This window comes from Sciurus vulgaris (genome assembly GCF_902686455.1).
Source record: "Sciurus vulgaris genome assembly, chromosome: 15".
Taxonomy (NCBI): Eukaryota; Metazoa; Chordata; class Mammalia; order Rodentia; family Sciuridae; genus Sciurus; species Sciurus vulgaris.
In genome coordinates, this window is record NC_136476.1 from 66299571 (window position 1) to 66320229 (window position 20659).

A 20659-nucleotide genomic window follows, 5' to 3' on the forward strand; every position below is an offset into this window, starting at 1 on the left:
ACACAAAAAAATGTATGTTGACAAATTACAAAGCTATCGAGGACTGGGTATTTTGTAAGCTAAAACAACAACAACAAAACCTTTAGTATGGAGAACTGGTAAAGGTTTCTCCTAAGTAGTAAAAATGGAGATGATACAAAAGGCAAGAGAAAGAACCTATCAAAAAAATATAAAGAATAACATTTTTGGCAGAAGGAAGCAAGCAGGAAGGCTGTGGAAGACAGTCAGTGTGTCCAGAATGCAGACAGTTGGTAGGAATCTACTGAACAAACAGGTTGGAGAGAAGCCAGATGATGCTGGACACAAAGACCACATTAAGGTCTTCAGTCTTCATTCAAAGCAGAGCAGGAAAACCCTAGAGTATTAAACACGATAGTAATATTCTTCTTTTTTTTTAATGGAAATTTTATTGAGATAAATGTAGATTCATAGGCAGTTGTAAGAAATAATCCCTTTGTACCCTTTACCCAGTATTCTACAATGACAACATCACATACAACTGTAGCACAATATCACAAGCACAGTATCACAATCAGGATATCAGCAGGGTACAAGATAAAGTGTGATAGATTCATCCCCTTTCCCTTTTATAATCACACTCTACTGCCTCCTACCCTATAAATAAATGACCAGTTTGCAGATGTAAAAAGATCATTCTTGCTTGTCTGGGGATGAGTGGGCTCCGGGAAACAAGTTATTGAAGTACTGTGAGGACAGCATGGACTGCTGGAAACAGGAGATGCAGGAAAGTGTCTGGATTCAAGAGATAGGGAGGAGTCAAAGTGGACCACACTTGCTGATGAACTGATATGGGGAATCAGAGACCAGATGCCCAGGTTTGCCAATTATGGTTAGACAGATAACATGTAAAGGAACTGAATGAGGATTTTGGAGATACTAAAGTTCTTCTGAGACTTCCACATAAAAATTTCACAAAAAATTTCAGAAACAGGATGAGCTTCTCAGAAGTGTGCCCAGGAGTGATCTCTTAGGTAGGCCCCAAGCAAAAACAGTTTGGAACACCCAATGGCCTGAGACAGTAAAATAGAAAAAGAAAGGGAAAAAAGTTCCAAAGTACAAAAAAAACCAAGGCATTTGCTTTTCTTTAAGAAGAAAGACTATTCAGAGGTTCTGAATTACTGAGGAGACCTTTTCATAAGCTGTTTTATGTAAGTAGTGGCTCACTTTTGAGACACCCTGAAAAATAAATCCCTTGGTTTTTTTTTTGAGGGGGGGGGTGCTGGGGATCGAACCCAGGGCCTTGTGCTTGCCTTGCAAGCACTCTACTGACTGAGCTATCTCCCCAGCCCCCCTTGGTTTTTAAGTAGCTCCAAAATAACAAGATCATCTTATGCTCCTTAACTAAGGACTTTTGGTTTGGCTGCATTTTGACTTAAAATTGCTAAATGCCCACTAAGTATTCATTCCCCCAAGTAAGTGACTGGGTCATACGCTGTGGTTAGAGACCAAGATCCAGGTCTCAAGTTCAGTCCAACGCTAAAACTATCAGTGACAATTGGTACGCGAAGACTAAAGTTAGTAGAGTGAAATAGACATTATTATCTCAAGTACATAGATGATTGCATGACCGATGTGACCCTACAAAATGTATAATGAGAAAAATGAGAGATTACACTCCATTCATGTATGATCAAACTGTATAAATGCATTCTACTGTCATGTACAACAATTAGAATAAAAATTAATTAATTAAAAAAAATTTTAAAAGACTAATGTTAAGGAAATGTAAATGGGGAACAGAGGATGGAAACCTAATCCATGTGGGAGGTCAGGGAAGGGCTTCCAAAGGAGCTGACAAGAATACTAAAAGATGCCACCCTTTAACTCAGTTAAAAATAAAAGATAGCAAAAGTCAATCCTGAGGAAGAAAAGGAGAAACTGGTGTCTCAGAGGGCAGGGTAGAAACGTGTTCCAGAAAAACAGAAAAGAGGATGTAGACAAAGGCAAGAGAAAGCTGTCTTCTCTGCTAAGAACAACAAGCAGCTCACTAAAGTCAGAACACAGGGTAAAAAGAGACGGGTGGAGAGGTCTGAGGAAAACTGGCACCAGAGATGGAAGGTCTCAGAGTCAACTAGGCACAGAGGCAGGGCAACTGGGGCTGGAGCACAGGTAAGGAACCAAGACGGCCCAGATTCAAACCCCAGGTCCAGTCCTTACTACCTGGATGATCATGGTCAAGTTCTTACACATCAGTCTCCTCGTGTGTAAAATGGGGCTCACATAAATTCCTACTTCACATGTGAATCAAGTGAAACAGCATATATATACAAAAGGCTTGGAATGTTGCCTGGTATACAGGAAACACTCAATAAATCTTAACTATTACCATCATCTATACCAAAACTACTGGCTTTGATGGCATAAAGTATAAAGCACAAGCCCTATCACTTCCACCGTACAGGGTTTGTGCTTATACAAGGACAGGCACTGAAAGACTTGAGGAAAAGTAAAATTAAATCCTCAAAACCATGACGTAAGAGCAACTCTCCAACTTGTTGATGTTAATAAAATATGCAGTAAACATTCAATAACTCTTAGCTACATCCATGAGAATTATGTGATTATCAGTCTAGCTAACACATGAATGGTTCAGCCAATTTTTAGAACACCTCACACTTCATAAAAGCATGAAAGTAAACAGAAAAAAAATCAACAAAGAGCATTTGAAAACTATGCATATAAGACACAGCAACTGCTCCTATCAAACACACATGCATTTTAATAACTTCTATCTTAGCAATATCCTTCAGCACAAAACTCCCAAGGGTCTAGACAGAAGTATGCCAAGTCTGAGATTCTAGTCAAGGTCATGGTATTAGATAAAAAGTCCCAGCTAAAAATAGAGACATAAACAAGGGAACAAAATCTTGGGACTCAAGGACTAAAAACAAAAAACAAAAAAGGAAAGAGTATCCAAGGTTTCAAGTGTCAGTCTCCCCAGGGATGGGGCAGTACAAAGCGGAACATCTACACGAGTTCAAACAGTCACCAATCAGGAAGAAAAACAGATCACAAAGTCAGACTAAAATCTGTTAATATGACTAACTCAACAGTGGGTAGCCTCAATATTAAATAGTCATGGGAAAATATATTCTGAAAACAATGTCATAAGGAGATATTTCTTGATCTACTTTATTCTTTTTCACAAGGGTAGTGCCAGTTGCCAGCAATACATCCAAAGATGTCTGCTGGAGAAGGCATAGCAAACCAAATAAAGCCTCCCTAGCTTGCAAAGTCTCCCTGAACTAGTTTTCTGTCTCCATTACCAATGTGGAAGATTCAGCTCCCTCTTGATCACTTCCAGCATCACTTCAGAAGGGCCTGGGGGTGGACCAGAAGTTTCTCTGCACCTGCCTAAATGTTAATAACCATAACTGGGGAGCAGGAGATGAGCAATAAGAAATTTAGTTCACTACTTTTCTTTTCCTACTTGGGCTTACCTGGACCAAAGATGTTCACTCATATTACACATCATCCCAAACCATTTAGGAAACTACCAGTTTCTCCCTGAAAAGGTCCTTCTAGTCACAATTAACCAATGTCAGGAGCAGGAGACAGATGTACTCAGTACTTCTCAGGATGGGTACCCAGGCTACTAAAGGAAGATATACAGGATGCTTGTTTCCCTTACTTTCCAAGAAGTCTCTCATATTCAGAGCAAATGGCTCACTGAGTCTGTTTCTTTATCTGTAAAGTAAGTATGATACCAATCTCACCCGCTTGCTAAGATGACATGTTTAAAGAGGCAATAGAACTTCATCCTTAAGATAGGAATAATGTTAATGTTTCTCTTCTCTCACAGGCCAAGAGGATATACAGAAGCTGTTTTCTAGGTGCTCCCATTTGTTCCCCCCAAAACTCATGCTGAAATTTAAATACCATTGTAACAGTATCAAGAGGTGCCGTATGATGGGGACCAACAGTATTGAGTTGCCAAGTGGCGCCTCAGCAAGCAGGCCCTCACAAGATGCTGGCACCCTGATATCAGACTTCCCAGCCTCCAGGACTTGGGGCCAGTAGAATTCCTGTTCATTATAAATTACCCAGCCTGTGCTATTCTGTTATAGCAATATGAAAAGGACTAAGACACCAGGTTTCTACTGAGTGAGATTTGTGCAATTCAGGAGGCAGAGAAGCTAGGTCCTGAAGCTGTGACACACCAACAGGGCCACCGTGGAAGAAGGAAGGAGCTGACAACTACGAATAGTGCAAGAAGGATCAGTAGATGATAATTTTTCGCCATGATTGTTGTTTACTGAAAGAGCCTGAGAAAGGGAAAAACACTGGGCTTAGGGTCAAGAATCTTGGTTTTAAATCTTAGCTCTACCTGTGTGACTGTGGGCAAGTTGGTTAACCTCTGAAATTAAATGTCTCCATGTGCAAATGGACACGTACATTTTACAGAGTTTGATTTGCTTATTTTTTGTTTTGTTGGTTTTGGGGTTTTGGTTGGTAGGTTGGGTGGTTGGTGGATTTTTACAAAGAGCACACTTGAACAGAGTTCTCAGCCCATGGTAGTCACATAAACATTTCTCCCTGCATTTTACCTTGGACTTCCAGGAAATACCATGTAAAAGCTTCCTGGGTCCAAGAGAAAGCCACTGATTAAGGTCTATGGGTTCAGATGAAACTACTGAAACTAACTCAGCAATGACCCATAAGAATTTTCTGGAACTAGGAACTAAATAAACTCTTATTTTGAATGCTGATGAAATCCAGAGAACTAATTTTGTGAGTCTAGTGAACCACAGACTACAAAAAGCTTCTACAGCAGCCAAAGATTCAAAGCTCAGAAGACGTAAAAGATACCTGCACAGGGAACTGGCACACAGGAGCAAGGTCAGCAGTGCCAGGAAGCCCTTCTGTACCTAACTGTACCTACAGGAGGGAAGGAAGTATAAATACAGGAAAGAGCAGTCCCACTATGGACAAGGAAGGCCAAGTCCTGATTCATAAAGAAACAAGGTTCTAAAGGCATGAGGAAAAAATTTAGAAGGTGAAAATATTTTATACTCATTTTATGATGAGCATTAAGACCAGAAGACCAGAAAAGGATTCCTGATCAAGAAGCAGGCTAGAATGAGAGTAAAACAAGGAAAACCAAATCTGCTCTCAACATCTGCTCTGCATCCCTGTGATTTCCCTCCTTGTAATGGTCAAGAACACAAATACCATAAATCTGGTCTGCATGCCAACACAAGGCATGATATTCAGTTGGCTGAATCCAAGGATATAGAACTTAACAGACACACAAAGGGCTGCCTCTACTTAATCAGCCCTGGGCAAAAGCAATCAAAAAAGAAAGGCATCCCAGCTGAGAGGTAAAGAGCAACCAGAGCTGCTTGAATCACTCACAACTAGGGAAAGGAAAAAGGAGAAAACCCACCCAAGGATCCAGCAACACTGCTGAGCTTTCGGCACTAGATGCCAAGGCAGGAAATTTATTTCCACTGGTCTGATATATAATCACATAGTCCAACAGATTCTGAGCAGGAAAACAGGATTAAAACAGAAAACTTAAAAAGACAGCAAAATATAAAATAAAATCTTCCCAATTTTCCACTGTCAAAATATTTGATTAAGGTTTCTTCATTTCAGATAAAGTTCTGAACATATATTTATGGATACAAAGCTATCTTACAATTATCAGATATTATTCACTTACCAAATAAAATAGAATTTTTTAAAAAAAAAACCTTTATAAGGAAGCTGAACAAACATACCAGTGTGCCACAAATAGTCTTGTGATTAAAATAAAATGAAAGATGTTAAGAACAATGCTATAGAAGTATATTCAGTGACAGAGAAAGGTGCTTATGATGTAAGTTTAAATTGTGGATTACAGACAGGTACAGACACTCCTGTGACCCCTGGTATTTGGGAAGCTGATGCAGGAAGACTACAAATTTGCAGCCAGCCTGGGAAATACAGCAAGACCCTCTCTCAAAATTTTAAAAAGGGGTGGGGGTATAGCTCAGTAGCAGAGTATTTGCCTAGCATGAAAGAGGCTCTGGGTTCAATCCTCAGTACCCCAACAACAACGACAAATTAATTCAAAATGCATCAATGGCCTACCGGGAGCGGTGGCAAAAGCCTATAATCCCAGTGGCTCAGGGGGGTCCTGAGTTCAAAACCAGCCTCAGCATATTAGCGAGGCCGTAAGCAACTCAGAGAGACCCTGTCTCTAAATAAAATACAAAAAAGGATTGGGGATGGAGCTCAGTGGTTGAATACCCCTGGGTTCAATCCTCAGTACCAAAAAAATGCATCAATGACCTAAATACAAGATAAAAACATAAAATTCTTATCGGAAAACACAGGGGTAGCACTGGGGTTGTGGCTCAGTGGTAGAGCACTTGCCTAGCACATGTGAGGCACTGGATTCGATTTTCAGCACCACATAAATAAATAAACTCCAACTACAACTAAAAATTTTTAAAAAACCATACTGGTAAATATTCATGAACTTGGATCTGGCAAAGCACAAGCAACAAAAGGAAAAATGGAAAAATTAGACTTTAAAAATAAAAATGTCAGGCTGGGGTTGTGGCTCAGTGATAGAGTGCTTGCACGCATGAGGTCCTGGGTTTGATTATCAGCACGATGTAAAAATAAAATAAAGGTATTGTGTACGCCTACAACTAAAATATATATATATTAAAAAAAAGTCTGCACATCAAAGGAGACTATCAAGAGAATAAGACAATCCCCAAAATGGAAGAAAATATTTTCAAATCATATATCTAGAAGTATCCAGAACTCCTAAGCCGCCAGAAATCCACATCACAAAAGATACCACCTCACACCCACTCATACTGGTCATTATAAAAAACGGAAAGTAGTGTTGGCAAGAATATGGAGAAACTGGAACCCTCATGCTTTGCTGGTGGGATGCACAATGGTGCAGCTGCTGTGGAAGATAGTTTGGCAGTTCCTGAAAAAGTTAAAATAGAACTGCCATATGACCCAGTAATTTCAATCCTACGTAAATACCCTAAAGAACTAAAAATGGTATACATGTATCAAAATGCTACATGATACCCAGTTTATGGGTACAATTTTTATGTTTTTATGTATTTGTTAACATAAAAATGAAATTAAAATTCTAAAACAAGGAATTTTTAAAAGTTGAAAATATTCAAACAAATTCTTATACATGAATATTCAGAGGAGCACTATTCAGAACAGAAAAAAAAAAAAAAAATGGAAACAACCCATTCAGCAACTGATGAATGGATAAACAAAATGTGGCATATACATGAGATGGAATATTATTCAACTATAAAAAGTCTTAATATATGTATAGTTTCCTTTTGGAATGACGAAAATGTCTTGGAATTAGGAGAGCTAAGGGTTGCACAATATTGTGAATATCCTAAATGTCATTTTTAAATGGTTGACAGTTAATTGTATATTATATGCATTATATCTCAATAAAAAATACAAAAAGAAGAGTTGGGTGTAGTAGCACATGCCTATAATCCCAGCAACTCAGGAGGCTGAGGCAAGAGGATCCAAGGCTGAGGCCAGCCTCAGCAACTTAGTGAGATCTTATTTCAAATAAAAAAAATTAAAAAGGTTGCGGATATAGCTTAGTAGTAAAGCATCCTTATGTTTCATCTCCAGTAGTTGGTAGGGAGGGGGGCAAAAAGAAGACAGTCTAAAAACCAAAAATATTTTAAATAAATTCATTTTCTGTTTGGAAACCACTACAGGTTTTTAAATAGATTTAAAACCACTTCATCATAGAATTTTTTAACAAAGTTATACTCCAAAATTCATCAAGAACAATATCCACAGAATGCTCTATTTCTTACCAGCAGACTCTTTTCCATTCTGTTTTTCATAGAGGGTACCCACAGACATCAGAAACACAATAACCAGGAATACTGGAATTCTCCATGAGCCAGCCAGGGATGCTGAAAATTATTAAGAATTAACATTTTTAGTTAAATCAAATCATAGTACTTGTTCATAAAAGACAGTTTTGTTGACTGACAAAATAATTTAGTATACATGCTAACTACAAAATTATTTCACAAGGAAAAAAACTTTTTGAAGGCCAACAAACAGATCACCTCTATTTCCTGCTCTCAAAGGCCCCAGGTCTAAAGGATCGGGTTTGTGCCAACCTGTCCTTAATGAGCTGCCTAAGGAATCTAGTCCATTCTAAAGACCAACCCAAACTCAACCACCCACCTGACCCCAAAATGAGCACAGCCACATGGACATACTGGCCTGCCTCCCCCGTCTCCCTTCCTCAAATTCAAAACGAGTCACATGGAACCGTTCATTGATCTTACAGATAAACTCAAGCATTCCAACTCCAGGAAGCTAGAGAATGCTGCTTTGTTCAGCATCTGATTCTAAGCGGAGATGTTTGCAATCTGGTTTTTGTTGTTGTTGTTGTGTATAAGAAGTAGCTCTAAAAATTAATTTAGGCTATCTGCTGCTCTGGATTACTGAATTCTGTTTTAAAATTAGAACTTAATATTCCCATCAACTCAGACTTGGAAATAGAAGTCCCAACCATATGCACCATGCTGGAAAAAAAAAAAAAAAAAAAAGAAAGCACTCAACCACATCCTAGCAGCCACCCAGATAACAGTGGGTGGTTCCACACAACAGGGAACTCACTACTCAGAGCAGCCCTGACACCTGACCGTCCCTATGGGGAACAAGGACTTTCTCTGAAGCTACTCGGCTCTGAATCTCTCCCTCATGGTTACAGAGATCTGCTTAAACCACTCTTTCACAGGACAGAAAGCCCTTCAAATATTAGAGAAAGGCCTTCATATTGCATATCCTTACCTCCACCTCCTCCCGGACCCTCCCGGCCCAGTTCCCTCCTCTGGTCTTCAGTCCTTCAGTGCATGATACACCAGGCCTCCCACAGTGCTTGACTGAGTATCTGCATGCTAAGTGTGACACTCAACTAAATGCAGTCCGGAGCATTCTACTTTTTAAGATTATACTTACTTTTAAAGGACTTTAATGAAATAATTAAAAGATTGATATTTTAAAAGCATATCATTTTCATTAAAGATTAATAAAAAAAACTAAAGCATAACACTTTCTAAAGATTAAAGAATTTTAAATGCAACACATACCACTAAAAAGAATCCACTTTCATTCACACAGTCTCTGTTGACCTTAAGCTAGACATTTTTTTCTTTTCTCCAAAAAGAGGGACCCACCTAGATGAAAAAGCAATATGATCCAGACAGGAATTGAAATCGCTCTCAAGTAGCGTTCAGTGCTTGCATTCCACTTGAATGAAACAGTCAACACATAGCCAACTACCAACGTCCAGATCTTAAATAAATGAAATATAGACAGCTGTAAGATACATATACATGAAAATGAGCATACAATTATACATCTGTAAGCATCAGTATCATATGAGTGCTCTGCACATAGCACAGAGAAGTTTCATCCCTACGTCCTCCCCTCCTGTTTAAATTGTTCCGAAATAAACAGGCATTTGAAATTTCATGTAATATAATATTTAAATATGCACTTAACAAAAACAAAAACTATATTGTTATAACTTAAGACATGCTAAAGTTCAAAACCCGTTTTATGTATAAAAGCACTTAAGGTAAAATATTTAATAAATACACCATGGATTTAAATTGTAACCTAAATCTTGTGGAATTCCTAGTTTTCAACATTGATTAATGTTTTGAAAATAAATGAAAAGGGGGAAAAAAGGGAAGAAAAAAGATTTCTAAAAAGAATCAGGTTAAAACAATTCTATTCCAGTCTATGCTGATTTTTTTTTTAAAGGCCATCAGACAGATGTCACTGTGAAAGGAATTAGGCAAGCAGCTGAGGTGTGTGACCCTCTGAGATAATCTGGGTAACAGAGGGTTAGAACCTAGCTCAGAGTCAGAAGCACCAGCTGAAAAAGTGCACCTGAAAAACATAACTAGTGAAAGAAATTGCAAGACTTGAAAGCAGAAGAACCAGCCTGTGTCTCCCCACCTCTCTACTCTGAAGCTATTTATAACTAGGCCTCAAGAAGCATCACAATACATCAGTGTGGCCTACATAGAAACCTGTATTTTCATAGAGCATTTATAAAAGATGGAAGAAATACATACTCCAGAACCAATTTGAACACCAAGAATTTAGTCTAAGAATGTAAAATTCAAGTTTGACATGAACCTTGGAAAAAAGAAAGCAAACTAAAACAAAAAAAGAACATCCAGATATAATTCAGAGCATAAGAACTAGTAGTATTATTACAAGACAGAAAAAGAACCCATCCCCAAATTATTTTGGTCACACCTACCAATAAAAGTAATCTTCAGGTCTTAAAATGGTTTGTAGCTTCTGACTATTTATTAGCCTATTTATTAAGGACCATATTAGTATCAGGTAAAGTGATTGTCTCAATGAATTCTGCACTACCAAACTGCATTAAGAATAAAATTCAGGCTGAGAAAGGAAACAAATTAGAGCGTATGTGATACACATACAGCTGGGAGCTAGAAAACAAGCTTAGAAAAGAATATAGAATATCAAGATTGATAGCTGTCTTCAAACAGCTGGAAAAATGTCACAGGGAAGAGGGCTGAGATTTAATTTTCTGTGGTTCTGAAGCAGAAATTGTAAGTGGAAATTAGGAAACAACACATTTCAGCTTAATATGAGAATAAAGTTTTCTAACAAATGATAGCTCTCTAGAAAGAGAATAAGTTATGTTTGAACAACTGCTGAACCTAATTTGAGAATGACAAGGTAGGAAAGTCTGCCCTCAGCAAGAAGGTATATGCTTTTAAGTCTATGATTCTTTTAAACCAATTCCCAAGAGGTTTCTGTTTCTTACCCGCACTTATAAGGAATCAGTATTACTAGCAGGGAAAGCAAAAACAAAAGACTGCATACTTCAGATATTTTAAGGAGAAACTTATGATCTATAAGTATTTTCATTCAGCAAATACCTCATTTTAGTTAAAATAACTAGTTATTAAACATACTCCCAATTTCACTTTTGGAAATGTCTGAATACTCTGCAGATAAATATCAAAATATTCACTGTTCCAGTTTACAATGTAAAAAACTGGTAACAACCTACAATGTCACTTAATAGTGGACTGTTTAAACAATGGTATCTCCAAAAATGAATAATTACTCAGACTTTCAAAGGCATGATGAATATCTATATTTAAAAGCACAGTATAAATTTATGCATCTGTAAATTTATAAATGGTGAAAATACACTCAACACAAAAATGTTAAATAGCTATCTCTGAATGGTTGGATTTCAAGGGGTACTTTTTTTATTTTTTAAAAATATTTTTTAGATGTTGATAGACCATTATTTTATTCATTTATTTATATATGGTGCTGAAAGTCGAACCCAGTGCCTCACACTTTAGGCAAGCGCTCTACTATTGAGCCACAGATCCAGCCCCTCTATTTTTTTTGAATAGTTTTTAGTTGTCAGTGGATCTTTACTTATTTATATGTGTGCTGAGAATCGAACTCAGTGCATCACACATGCCAGGAAAGTGCTCTATCACTGAGCCATGACCCCAGCCCAAGGGGACTGCTTCTTTATGCTTTACTTTTTTTCCACAAATACTGAATGAATTTTATCCTATGAGTATATAATACACTTGTAAATAGAAAAAGAAATGTTTGTAATTTAAAAAAAAAAAAAAAAAACCTCTTTGGTTTATGGATTTTTGAAAATATTTTTAAGTGCTTCCTCAGAACAGACTCACAAAAGTGCAAGGCAAGTAGCCCACACCTATAATCCCAAGTGACTCAGAGGCTGAGGCAGGAGGATCAAAAGTTCGAGGTCAACCTCGGCAATTTAGTGAGGCCCTAAGCTACTCAGTGAGACCCTGTCTCCAAAAAAAATACAAAAAAGGGCTGGGGATGTGGCTCAGTGGTTAAGCACCCCTGGGTTAAATCCCTACTACCAAAAAAAAAAAAAAAGATTAACAGAAGTAATATTATTAGTCCAAAAGATATGGCCATTATAAAAAAACTAGTTTATATTAAACATTGATTCTACAATTACTTAAAATGTGTATCAGAATATTCTAATACAAACTCAGAACTAAGACAATCTGTCAGAAACACTTTCTAAAAGCCATTCAGGGGGGGAAAAAGCATTTATACTTCAGCAGTATTAGAAAGAAAGAAGTCTGGGGCTGGGGAGGTAGCTCAGTCCGTAGAATGCAAGTCTTGTAAGCACAAGGCCCTGGGTTCGATCCCCAACACCAAAAAAATAAAAAAAAGAAGTCTATATAAGTACTAAAGAGGAAAGAAGTCCACAATACTAGGATAAACAAAAGAAAAGGGCAGAAATACATGTATGACATCCACTTTGTTTAAAAAATTTTAAAAATCCCTAAATTTTGTATCTTCACACAGGCACAGATATAAATTTAAAAGGCTGTACATCAGCTAACAGCAGCAACATCTGTACTGGGATATAGCAAAGAAAAGGGATCATTTACCAATAAACTTCTAGGCTATTTAAATTATTTTTTAACACATTTTACTTGAGCACATTTTACTTGAGTCATTACATTTTTTTAAAATAACAGTGAAAATGAGTATTTATTCACAATTGATACACAATTTTGTTTTGTTTTGTTTCATTGTTTTTGCAGTGCTGCGGATCTAACCAGGGTCCTGTGCATGCCAGACCAAGGGCTCTAGCACTGAGCCACCTTCCCAGTCCCCAGAGTTCCTCATCTCAGAACCCTTACAAGTTTTTTTTATTCCTAAACCTTCACTAACACAGAAGCCTGAGGTCAACAAGTCAACTTTAGATATATTTAGCCTGTAAGCAAATCTGTTCATGCATGAATTTTCACCCAAGCATAAATCAATGAGCCAACTAGATAAGAGAGCACACATTCCCAAACTTATTTTCTTCAATACTATGTCTCCTTTTCAAAATACATAGTCCACAGTCATTTTCAGTGCTAATGTGCAGATACTACCTCAGCTGCATAAAAATTGACAAAATTTACTTAGCACTTGAAGTAAAGCAAACTAATAAACAATCACATTTTCTTTTCATTTGTCATGATAAACCACATGATCCTAGCTAAACAGCATATTAAGTTCATAAAATATTAAGTAGAGATTCCTTTTAGACTATGTCTCCATGCTATTTATTGTCATCTGGGCATCAACTAGAAAACCTGGCTTGCTTCAGTTGTGTACTTTTGCAGAACACTTCCCTAAGTCTTTCTCTGAGACAATAAAACAAGTCTCAAGTTATGATGCCACAGCCCTAATCAGAGTCAGGATCAGCAATTGCTTTAGGTACCTCATTCTCCTTTAAAATTCCCATTTGTGAACTATTCTTTTTGTCATATGGAAACTTGAAGAGTCAAGAATTTTTATAATCAATGTCTTTAACTGAAAGAACTAAGCTCTGAAAATTTCTTCACTGCTACCAGGTAAGCAGAAACAAAACTAGAGAGGGTTTAGAAGTGGAATGGAGCAGACCCAATAACCTGCTAACATGCTGTTCCTAAGGGCCTCTCACAATCTGTAGGATAGAACATCAAAGAAACTTACATACCATCCAAGCCCACTGTCACTTTACACAAACAGGGTTGAGTGACCCAGAGAAGGGCCCTTATCTGCAAGGCAAGTCCACCTCCTTTTTTTTTTTTTTAATTAAGATGAAAACAATGGGAACAGAAACCAAGAAGAAAACAAATCTATTACTACTGCGAAACTACAAATGGTCTTCGATTTTTTTTTTTTTTTTGTACTGGGGATTAAACCCACTCTTTTTTTTTTTGAGACAGGGTCTAGCTAAATTGCTTAAGGCCCAAGTTGCTGAAATTGGCCTCAAAGCTGTAATCCTCATGCCTCAGTCTCTGCAATTGCTGGGATTTCAAGCATATGCCACTGTGTCTGGCTCAGTCTTCAAATTTTTTAATAAATTTGAACTAAGAGGGAAAGGAGATCAGAATACTCCCAGGAGAGAAAAAGGGTGAGGCCGGGTGCAGGGGTACACAGCCTGTAATCCCAGCAGCTCGGGAGGCTGAGGCAAGAGGATCTCGAGTTCAAAACCAGCCTCAGCAACTTAGGGAGGTCCTAAGCAACTGAGCAAAACCCTGTCTCAAAATAAAATATTAAAAATTGGGCTGGGGAAGAGCTCAATGTTTAAGAGCCCATGAGTCCAATCCCAGTAGCAAAAAAAGATAAAAAGAAACCTGTGAAGCAAGTGAGATCACCAGTATTTCAGACTTATCTTGCACAACTCCACACCATGTGGACAGGTCAAGGACTAAGCCACATGTCAGTTTCATGCAACAAATGATTTTTGGGGGGTAGAGGGTTGCTGGGAACCCAGGGCCTTATGCATGCTAAGCAAGTGCTCTACCACTGAGCTACCATATTTTACCACATAATCATCACCAGCACATTAAAACAACATATCCGTAAGTATTCCATGGATCCTAATTTGCAGCAAAGAGAGTTTAGTAATAAATGATTTTTAAGTAATACCAGCACAAATTTTTTTTTTTAAAAAAAAGCTTCACATAATGGTCACACTCCACTTTTTGCCAAAAGAAAAAAGAAAAAAACTTGGCATAAAATCACAAGGTTTATGCGGTGAAATACAGTCTATCCCCAGTCCAATTTTTTTTTAAGCATTACAGTATCAGTGCCACGGTAATATTCTAATATATTTGAAATTACTTAAAGGAATCACTCATAAAATAATGGATTAATTAGTCTTTCACCTGTAAGCAGAATGGAGTGTTAGGAAACTGGAGTCAACAGTTGAAATGATCCAAAGTGAGGTAAAGAGGAACCGAACTACAAAGATAAACTGTGACAAAGAAAAAAACAGGCACGAAGGACATCACAAAGGAAAACTGTATAGGACCTGCAAAGACTGCACAGATAAAAGGACACAACAGAGAAAGAACGACTAAGGTTTCCAGGTAGCCAGGATCCCAGGACCTTTGGGAGAACAGCTGTGGTTAATCCCATCCTTATATTCTTTGATATTTTTCCTGATAACTACAGTCAATTTACATTTTAAAAAGTTAAACTAAAAACCCTTTTTAACCACAATGCATGGGGAGAAACTTTTTAAAATCCTTACTGAAGGTTACTAGAATTTTGGTGAAAGCAATTCACCTGCTGGTAGGTCCAAAGAATGCCATTTACTGATAGCATGAACAGATCAACCTCTAAATTCCTTCCTCCCACCTCACAGGGCTGAGAACGAAATTACAACGACGAAAAAAACCTAATCCAGTGCCTGGCACATGGTAAATGTTCAAACCTTGGATTTTTTTTTTTTTTTTTTAACATTTTCTTTTTTTAGTTGTAGGTGAACACAACACCTTTATTTTATTTTTATGTTGCACTGCAGCTCAAACCCAGGGCCTCAAGCATGCTAGGTGAGCGCTCCACCATCAAGCCACAACCCCAGTCCTAAACCTTGGATCTTAAATGTATGAAACATCAGCTCACCAAAATGTGGATTAGCCCAAACACAGTAACTTTTCTCTCCACCTCTCTTATCTATTCCCTTCTTCAGCAGCAGGCTCACATTTACAGAAGATGTCTAGAAGCATAAAGGCTGCTGTTCTGTAACAGGCAGTCCTGCTTAGGCTCACAAAACCAAACGGATCGGACAATGAGACAGAAGAGTTACAAAGAGGGCCCATGCCTGGTCACATAGCCTCTTGCTTCAAGTCAGGCCTTAATCAGCACTTTCTGCTCCAAGCCTGTTTCTCTCAAATTCAGGTCAACTCTGAGGCCCTATTCTCAAATGTAGACCTACTCACTTTTTAGCTCATTGATACTATTCCTTTATAGGTTTGCTGGTTTTTAACCCCCTTCTCCATTGCTCCCACCACTGCGGACAAATGGCTGACTTCTGTTAGCTCAGTGGCTGAGCACATGTTTAGCATGTAAAGGCCCTGGTTCAATCCTCATACCACACCCCCCACCCAAAAAAAAAAAAAAAAAAAATTTAACAGGCGTGAGCTTCCTCCCTTCAACCCCCAGTCTAATCTATCTTGGCCCTTCCTTGCCACTCACCACACAAGTAAAACGCAAACATGAGGGTTTATTTTCAGTATTAAGATATTCAAAGCTATGTACATCGAACTGCAGATGCTTCTTCCCAGGTACTCACTTTCTCAACTCTTTCCACTGAGTTGAGTGTCTGAGAGGGACTGGCCTTTGCCTCACTTTCCCCTAACCGTGCCACCTTACCTACGAACTCAACTTCTTGCTCCTGTTGAAAATACTTACTATTCATGTATGACAGAACTTTCTGTTCCTAATTTCCTACAGTTTGGATGAATATGCTACTTGGGCAGTATCAACAGTCAAAAATGTTAGCAGAATCTGTAAATGTGTCTGATGTGAACAGTACTGAATTTCTTGAGGATAGCAAGCATCCCATACACCTCAAGGCACACAGTAGTCTGCCTTTTATATGAGGCATGCAATCCACTTAACTATACCGTGAAACAAGATAAAAGAGCACTGAACTGTGCTCCATAAAAACAAACCACAGGGCGGGTGGTGTAGCTCAGTGGTAGAACACTAGCATGCTCGAGGCCCTGGGCTCAATTCCCAGCATTAAAAAAAAAAAAAAAAAAAAAAGACACTGTGACTTCTGAGCCTGTGGCCCATAACAGGTGGGTGACCAACATTTATCTGCGTATACTAACTCCACTCGAGTATGCTCACATATGGGGCTCCAGTAGAGCATGTGTTCAGCATGCAAAGTCCTGGGTTCAATCCACAGCAACAGAAACAACAAAAAAGATAATCTCATATAAATATATATGCGCCTTGCAGTCAGAGCTTGCATCTTACCCCTTTTTTTAAAATCCTTCACAGAAGACAGGACCTAACATCATGCTTAATGGAACAGAGAGATGGTATGTATCCATAAGCAAGAAAAGACAGTGTTCTGGGCTCAATTACCCTACCAAAGACCTCAGGCAATTCAAAACCCTGCTTATCAGATAGGTGGAATTATTTCGCAACTTAACTATGTTAAGATACATTGAACTTTATTTCACTGACAAAAGTGAACCAAATTCTTTAAATGGGTTTTGTGTGCGGGCTTTTGATGTTCTTTTGTTGTTGCTCAGGGGGCTGGGGAAAGAACCCCAGACCTCCAGCATGGTAAGCACCCTGTACCGCTGAGCTACAGCCCCAAGCCCTCCAGTAAAGATCAACATTCTTAACATTCTGAAGCATCAACTATCCACTTGTTTTCAACAGTTTCCAGTTAAAATGTGGATAAACCGGCCAACAATAGACTGAGCTGGAAAATGTGTTAAAAGGTTATCTTTGAAACTCCAATTCTAAGGCTCCCTGGTTTTTTAAGAGTAAACTGGGAGTGATCCAAGCATCACAAATCTACCTCCTTCACCCAGCAGGACGACATGTCCTGAAGAAGTTCCCAAGAAGTAGAGTGTGGAAAGGCTCGGGCGCGCAGCACCTAGTGCCTCGCACACACTATATTAAAATAAACTGAACCGAGAGGCAGCACCTGGCCGTGAAGAAAGTTTTGTTTTAGGACCTAAGAAAACTGAGTTAGCCAGCCCTTTCTTTGTCCTTAACTGGCCCTGGTCTGGTAAGAAGTCACCTCTCCTATCTGTCGGATAGCAAACTGAACTCGAAACTCTAGGATCCGTTCCAACTCTGGCACCCAGACGTGCACAACTGAGAGTGGTCAAAGCAGCCAGCCCTCCCTCTCCAACCAGGAGTAAAATTAAGCACGCCCCTCCGTGCTCTGAGGCCTCCGCTCGCAAAGTGCAACAGCGCTTCTCAGCCAGGACACTAGACCCCCTGGGATGTTGCAACTCGCACCCGCCTTTCCTTCGGAGGAAACGAGCCAAGTTCCTCAGGTGTTGGAAGGCAGGAGGCACGGACACTCACTGCAGCACCTTTGGTCGCCCTTTCGCAACGAGTTGGAACTGGAGGGTTGCGCCCCAGCAAGCCAGGGTGCGCGGAGGGGCGAGCCGCCTAGGGGGCCCGGCCGGCCGCTCGCTCACTCACCCACAGGCTGCTGAAGTAGTCCAGCCCGCGGCAGATGAGATCGCCCGCGTGGGCCAGCAGCACCTGCACGCCCAGGTAGCTGCCGAGACAGTAGAGGCCGTAGAGCAGCGGGCCGCCCGCGCCCAGCAGCAGCAGCAGGCGGCGGCGGCGCAGCGCCTGCTCGCCCAGGGCCTCCACGCCGTAGTCGGCGAAGCAGAGCGGCAGCAGCAGCGCGGCCAGCACGATGGGCGTGTGCGCGCGGTGCAGCCGCTGCAGCCAGTGGCGGCCCAGGCGCGTCAGCGAGCTCTTGAAGGGGTGCAGGAAGGTGCCGCACAGCACGGCCCACAGCAGCGGCCGCAGGAAGGCCTCCAGGATGAAGTAGACCAGCACGGCGGCGCCGCAGCACAGGCAGACGAACAACACGGCCCCGGTGTTGTAGAAGGCCTGCTTGATGGGCTTGTCGAAGCGCAGCGCCAGCGCCGCGGTCCGCGGGGTCTCGCCGACTCCGCCGCCGCCCGGCCCGGCAGCGCGCGGGGCCCGGTGGTCCTGACGGGGCGAGTCCCGCGGGCCGGGCACCTCGGCAGAGCCGCCTCGGTCGGCCATCGCGCCTCTGCCCCGGCGGCCCAGAGGCGGAGCCGAGAGCAGGCGGGGAGCGCGGGCGGGCGCGGGGCGGCGCCGCGTGGCCTTGTGGGAGCCGTAGTTCCGGCGGGGCCGCGAGCGCGCGCCTGGGAAACTACGACTCCCAGGGCGCTCGGCGAGCGCGCCGCCCCGCGCGGGGTCCCGGCAGGTCGAGGTAACCAGTTCCGAAATCCCAGGAAAACACTAAAAAGCGCTCTCCCCTCCTCAGTTGACGTCCACTGCGGAGGCAGTGTCCCAGAAAAGGCGCCATGTACAGAGACAGAAAACCCTTGGGGAGTACTTGCATAAGACCGCTGTCCAGACTCCGTTTTGCTGATTTAATACACGCTGCTAAAGTGTTCTCTGTTACCTCGTGTACATGTCTCGCGGCATGACTGATGTGATCCTGCAATATGTAAAATCGGAAGAATGGGAGATTACACCCTATTTATGTCTGAGCTATCAAAATGTATAAATGCAGTCTACTGTCATGTACAACAAATTAGAACAAATAAAATTTTAAAAATTTAAAAAACAAAAGTGTTCACTCTGGTGTATTTGGCAAGATTTTAAATAGCAATTACCATGTGGCAGTCTCTGTTCTAAGTGCCTCACTCCTATTAACTCTTTTTATCCTTAACCCTTCAAAAGAAGGTGTTACTCTCATTTTGCAAACAGGAAAACTGAGGCACAGGGAACCAAGTACCTGGCTAAGGTCACGCAGCTACCTAGCAGAAGAGGCGGCAAACTCTGAATCCTCCATCTGTAACTCGTTATCATCTATGCTAACTGGTCTGACCAGGGAATACTGTGGTAATTTTTAAAGCTCCTCAATGCACTGTAATGCACACTCGCTGTTCACAACCACGTGTGCAGGTGTCAGTGCTATCAAACACTGGAATCTTTTGACTCCACGAGGATGCAAATGAAATCAAGTCTGGCAAGCCAATATGCAGGTAAGCATCTTTTGGGGGCTTCCATTTAGGAAGGGAGACAGCCCCTACAAGATGTCCCTGAACAAAAGGGAGCTAGCTGGTTTTATTGGTTATTTGCAGGGAGGGGATGTTAATTGGCGGCAGGTATACTCAACTCCAGTTTTTTGCCCTGTGCTAAAGACAAACGACTGCACCTGTTCAAGAGGACACGCACAGGGCACGCTGACCTTAGATACAAAATTGAAGATGGCACACATCAAGCCTCCTTATGGGCTTCTACTGGGGCATAAGCCAAGACCCAGGGGTGCATTTATCCTTTGTCCCTGTGGTGGTCCCTGTCTCATCAGTATGGGAGCAGTCTAAACTTCAAAGTGGTCTACATGAAAGTCTTAAACTGCCATTGTTTCTTTTTGGGACCTGGTGTGGGGTGTTAAGCCTCCAAACTCAATGTCTCCTCTGTCATATGGGAATGATAATAATAGAAGCTCTTGCCACAGGGATGTTGTGAAAAAGAGGAAGCTCTGGGCAGTGCAGGGTGCTTCTGCTCTATTGCAAAAGTGCTGGAATCCAAGCCTTCTAGCTACAAAAATACCCTAAAAATAAGGCTTTTATCTTTAAAATTTAGGACTGAAAACCTTTACTGAACAATTAATATGTGAATGTTCAAACCCTGCAGGTTATTCCTTTCCTGTTTTTAACATGTCTTAATGTGAATTTCAACATAAGTTTTGTTTCTCTTCTAAAGTAAAACAGTTTTCAGGCAAATAGACTTGCTTACCAAATCTTGGGGATAAAGGGATTTGGTAAATGAAGCAAAAGGCAGAGTAATTCTTTAGCATCTCATTTAGCACCTTCAGGTCACAGTTTTTCCATCTGTCTTTGGAGTTTGACTCAATGAATGTTTCCTTCAGTTGCTCCTGCGTTTTGCTCTGCTGCTTAACTACTGTGTTCAGGTCGTCTTAGATCATGATCACAAATTATGGTCACATTAGCTTTTGGTGCCCATTTTCACCAATTCAAGGTCCTCCCTCCCAAAAAGTCCTGAGTCATTTCTAGGGGGTCCCACAGGG

At 40.6% G+C, this 20659-nt stretch overlaps 1 protein-coding gene across 5 annotated transcripts in view; it reads right to left on the reverse strand.

Moving 5' to 3' along the window:
- Positions 1-18664, reverse strand: part of TMEM245 (transmembrane protein 245) — an 86224-nt gene extending 67560 nt beyond the window's left edge. For 2 of the 5 annotated variants that reach the window (XM_079112471.1, XM_079112470.1), the window contains exons 1-3: positions 18058-18663; positions 9219-9336; positions 7839-7940 (exon numbers count right to left, since the gene is read on the reverse strand). In XM_079112471.1, the coding sequence (XP_078968597.1) occupies positions 7839-7940; positions 9219-9336; positions 18058-18639 (802 nt within the window). In that variant the 5' untranslated portion in view covers positions 18640-18663. Of the gene's footprint in view, positions 1-7838; positions 7941-9218; positions 9337-18057 lie in introns of all 5 variants that reach the window. The other 3 variants (XM_079112473.1, XM_079112472.1, XM_079112474.1) reach the window with 2 other exon arrangements.
- Positions 18665-20659: the final 1995 nt, after the last annotated feature.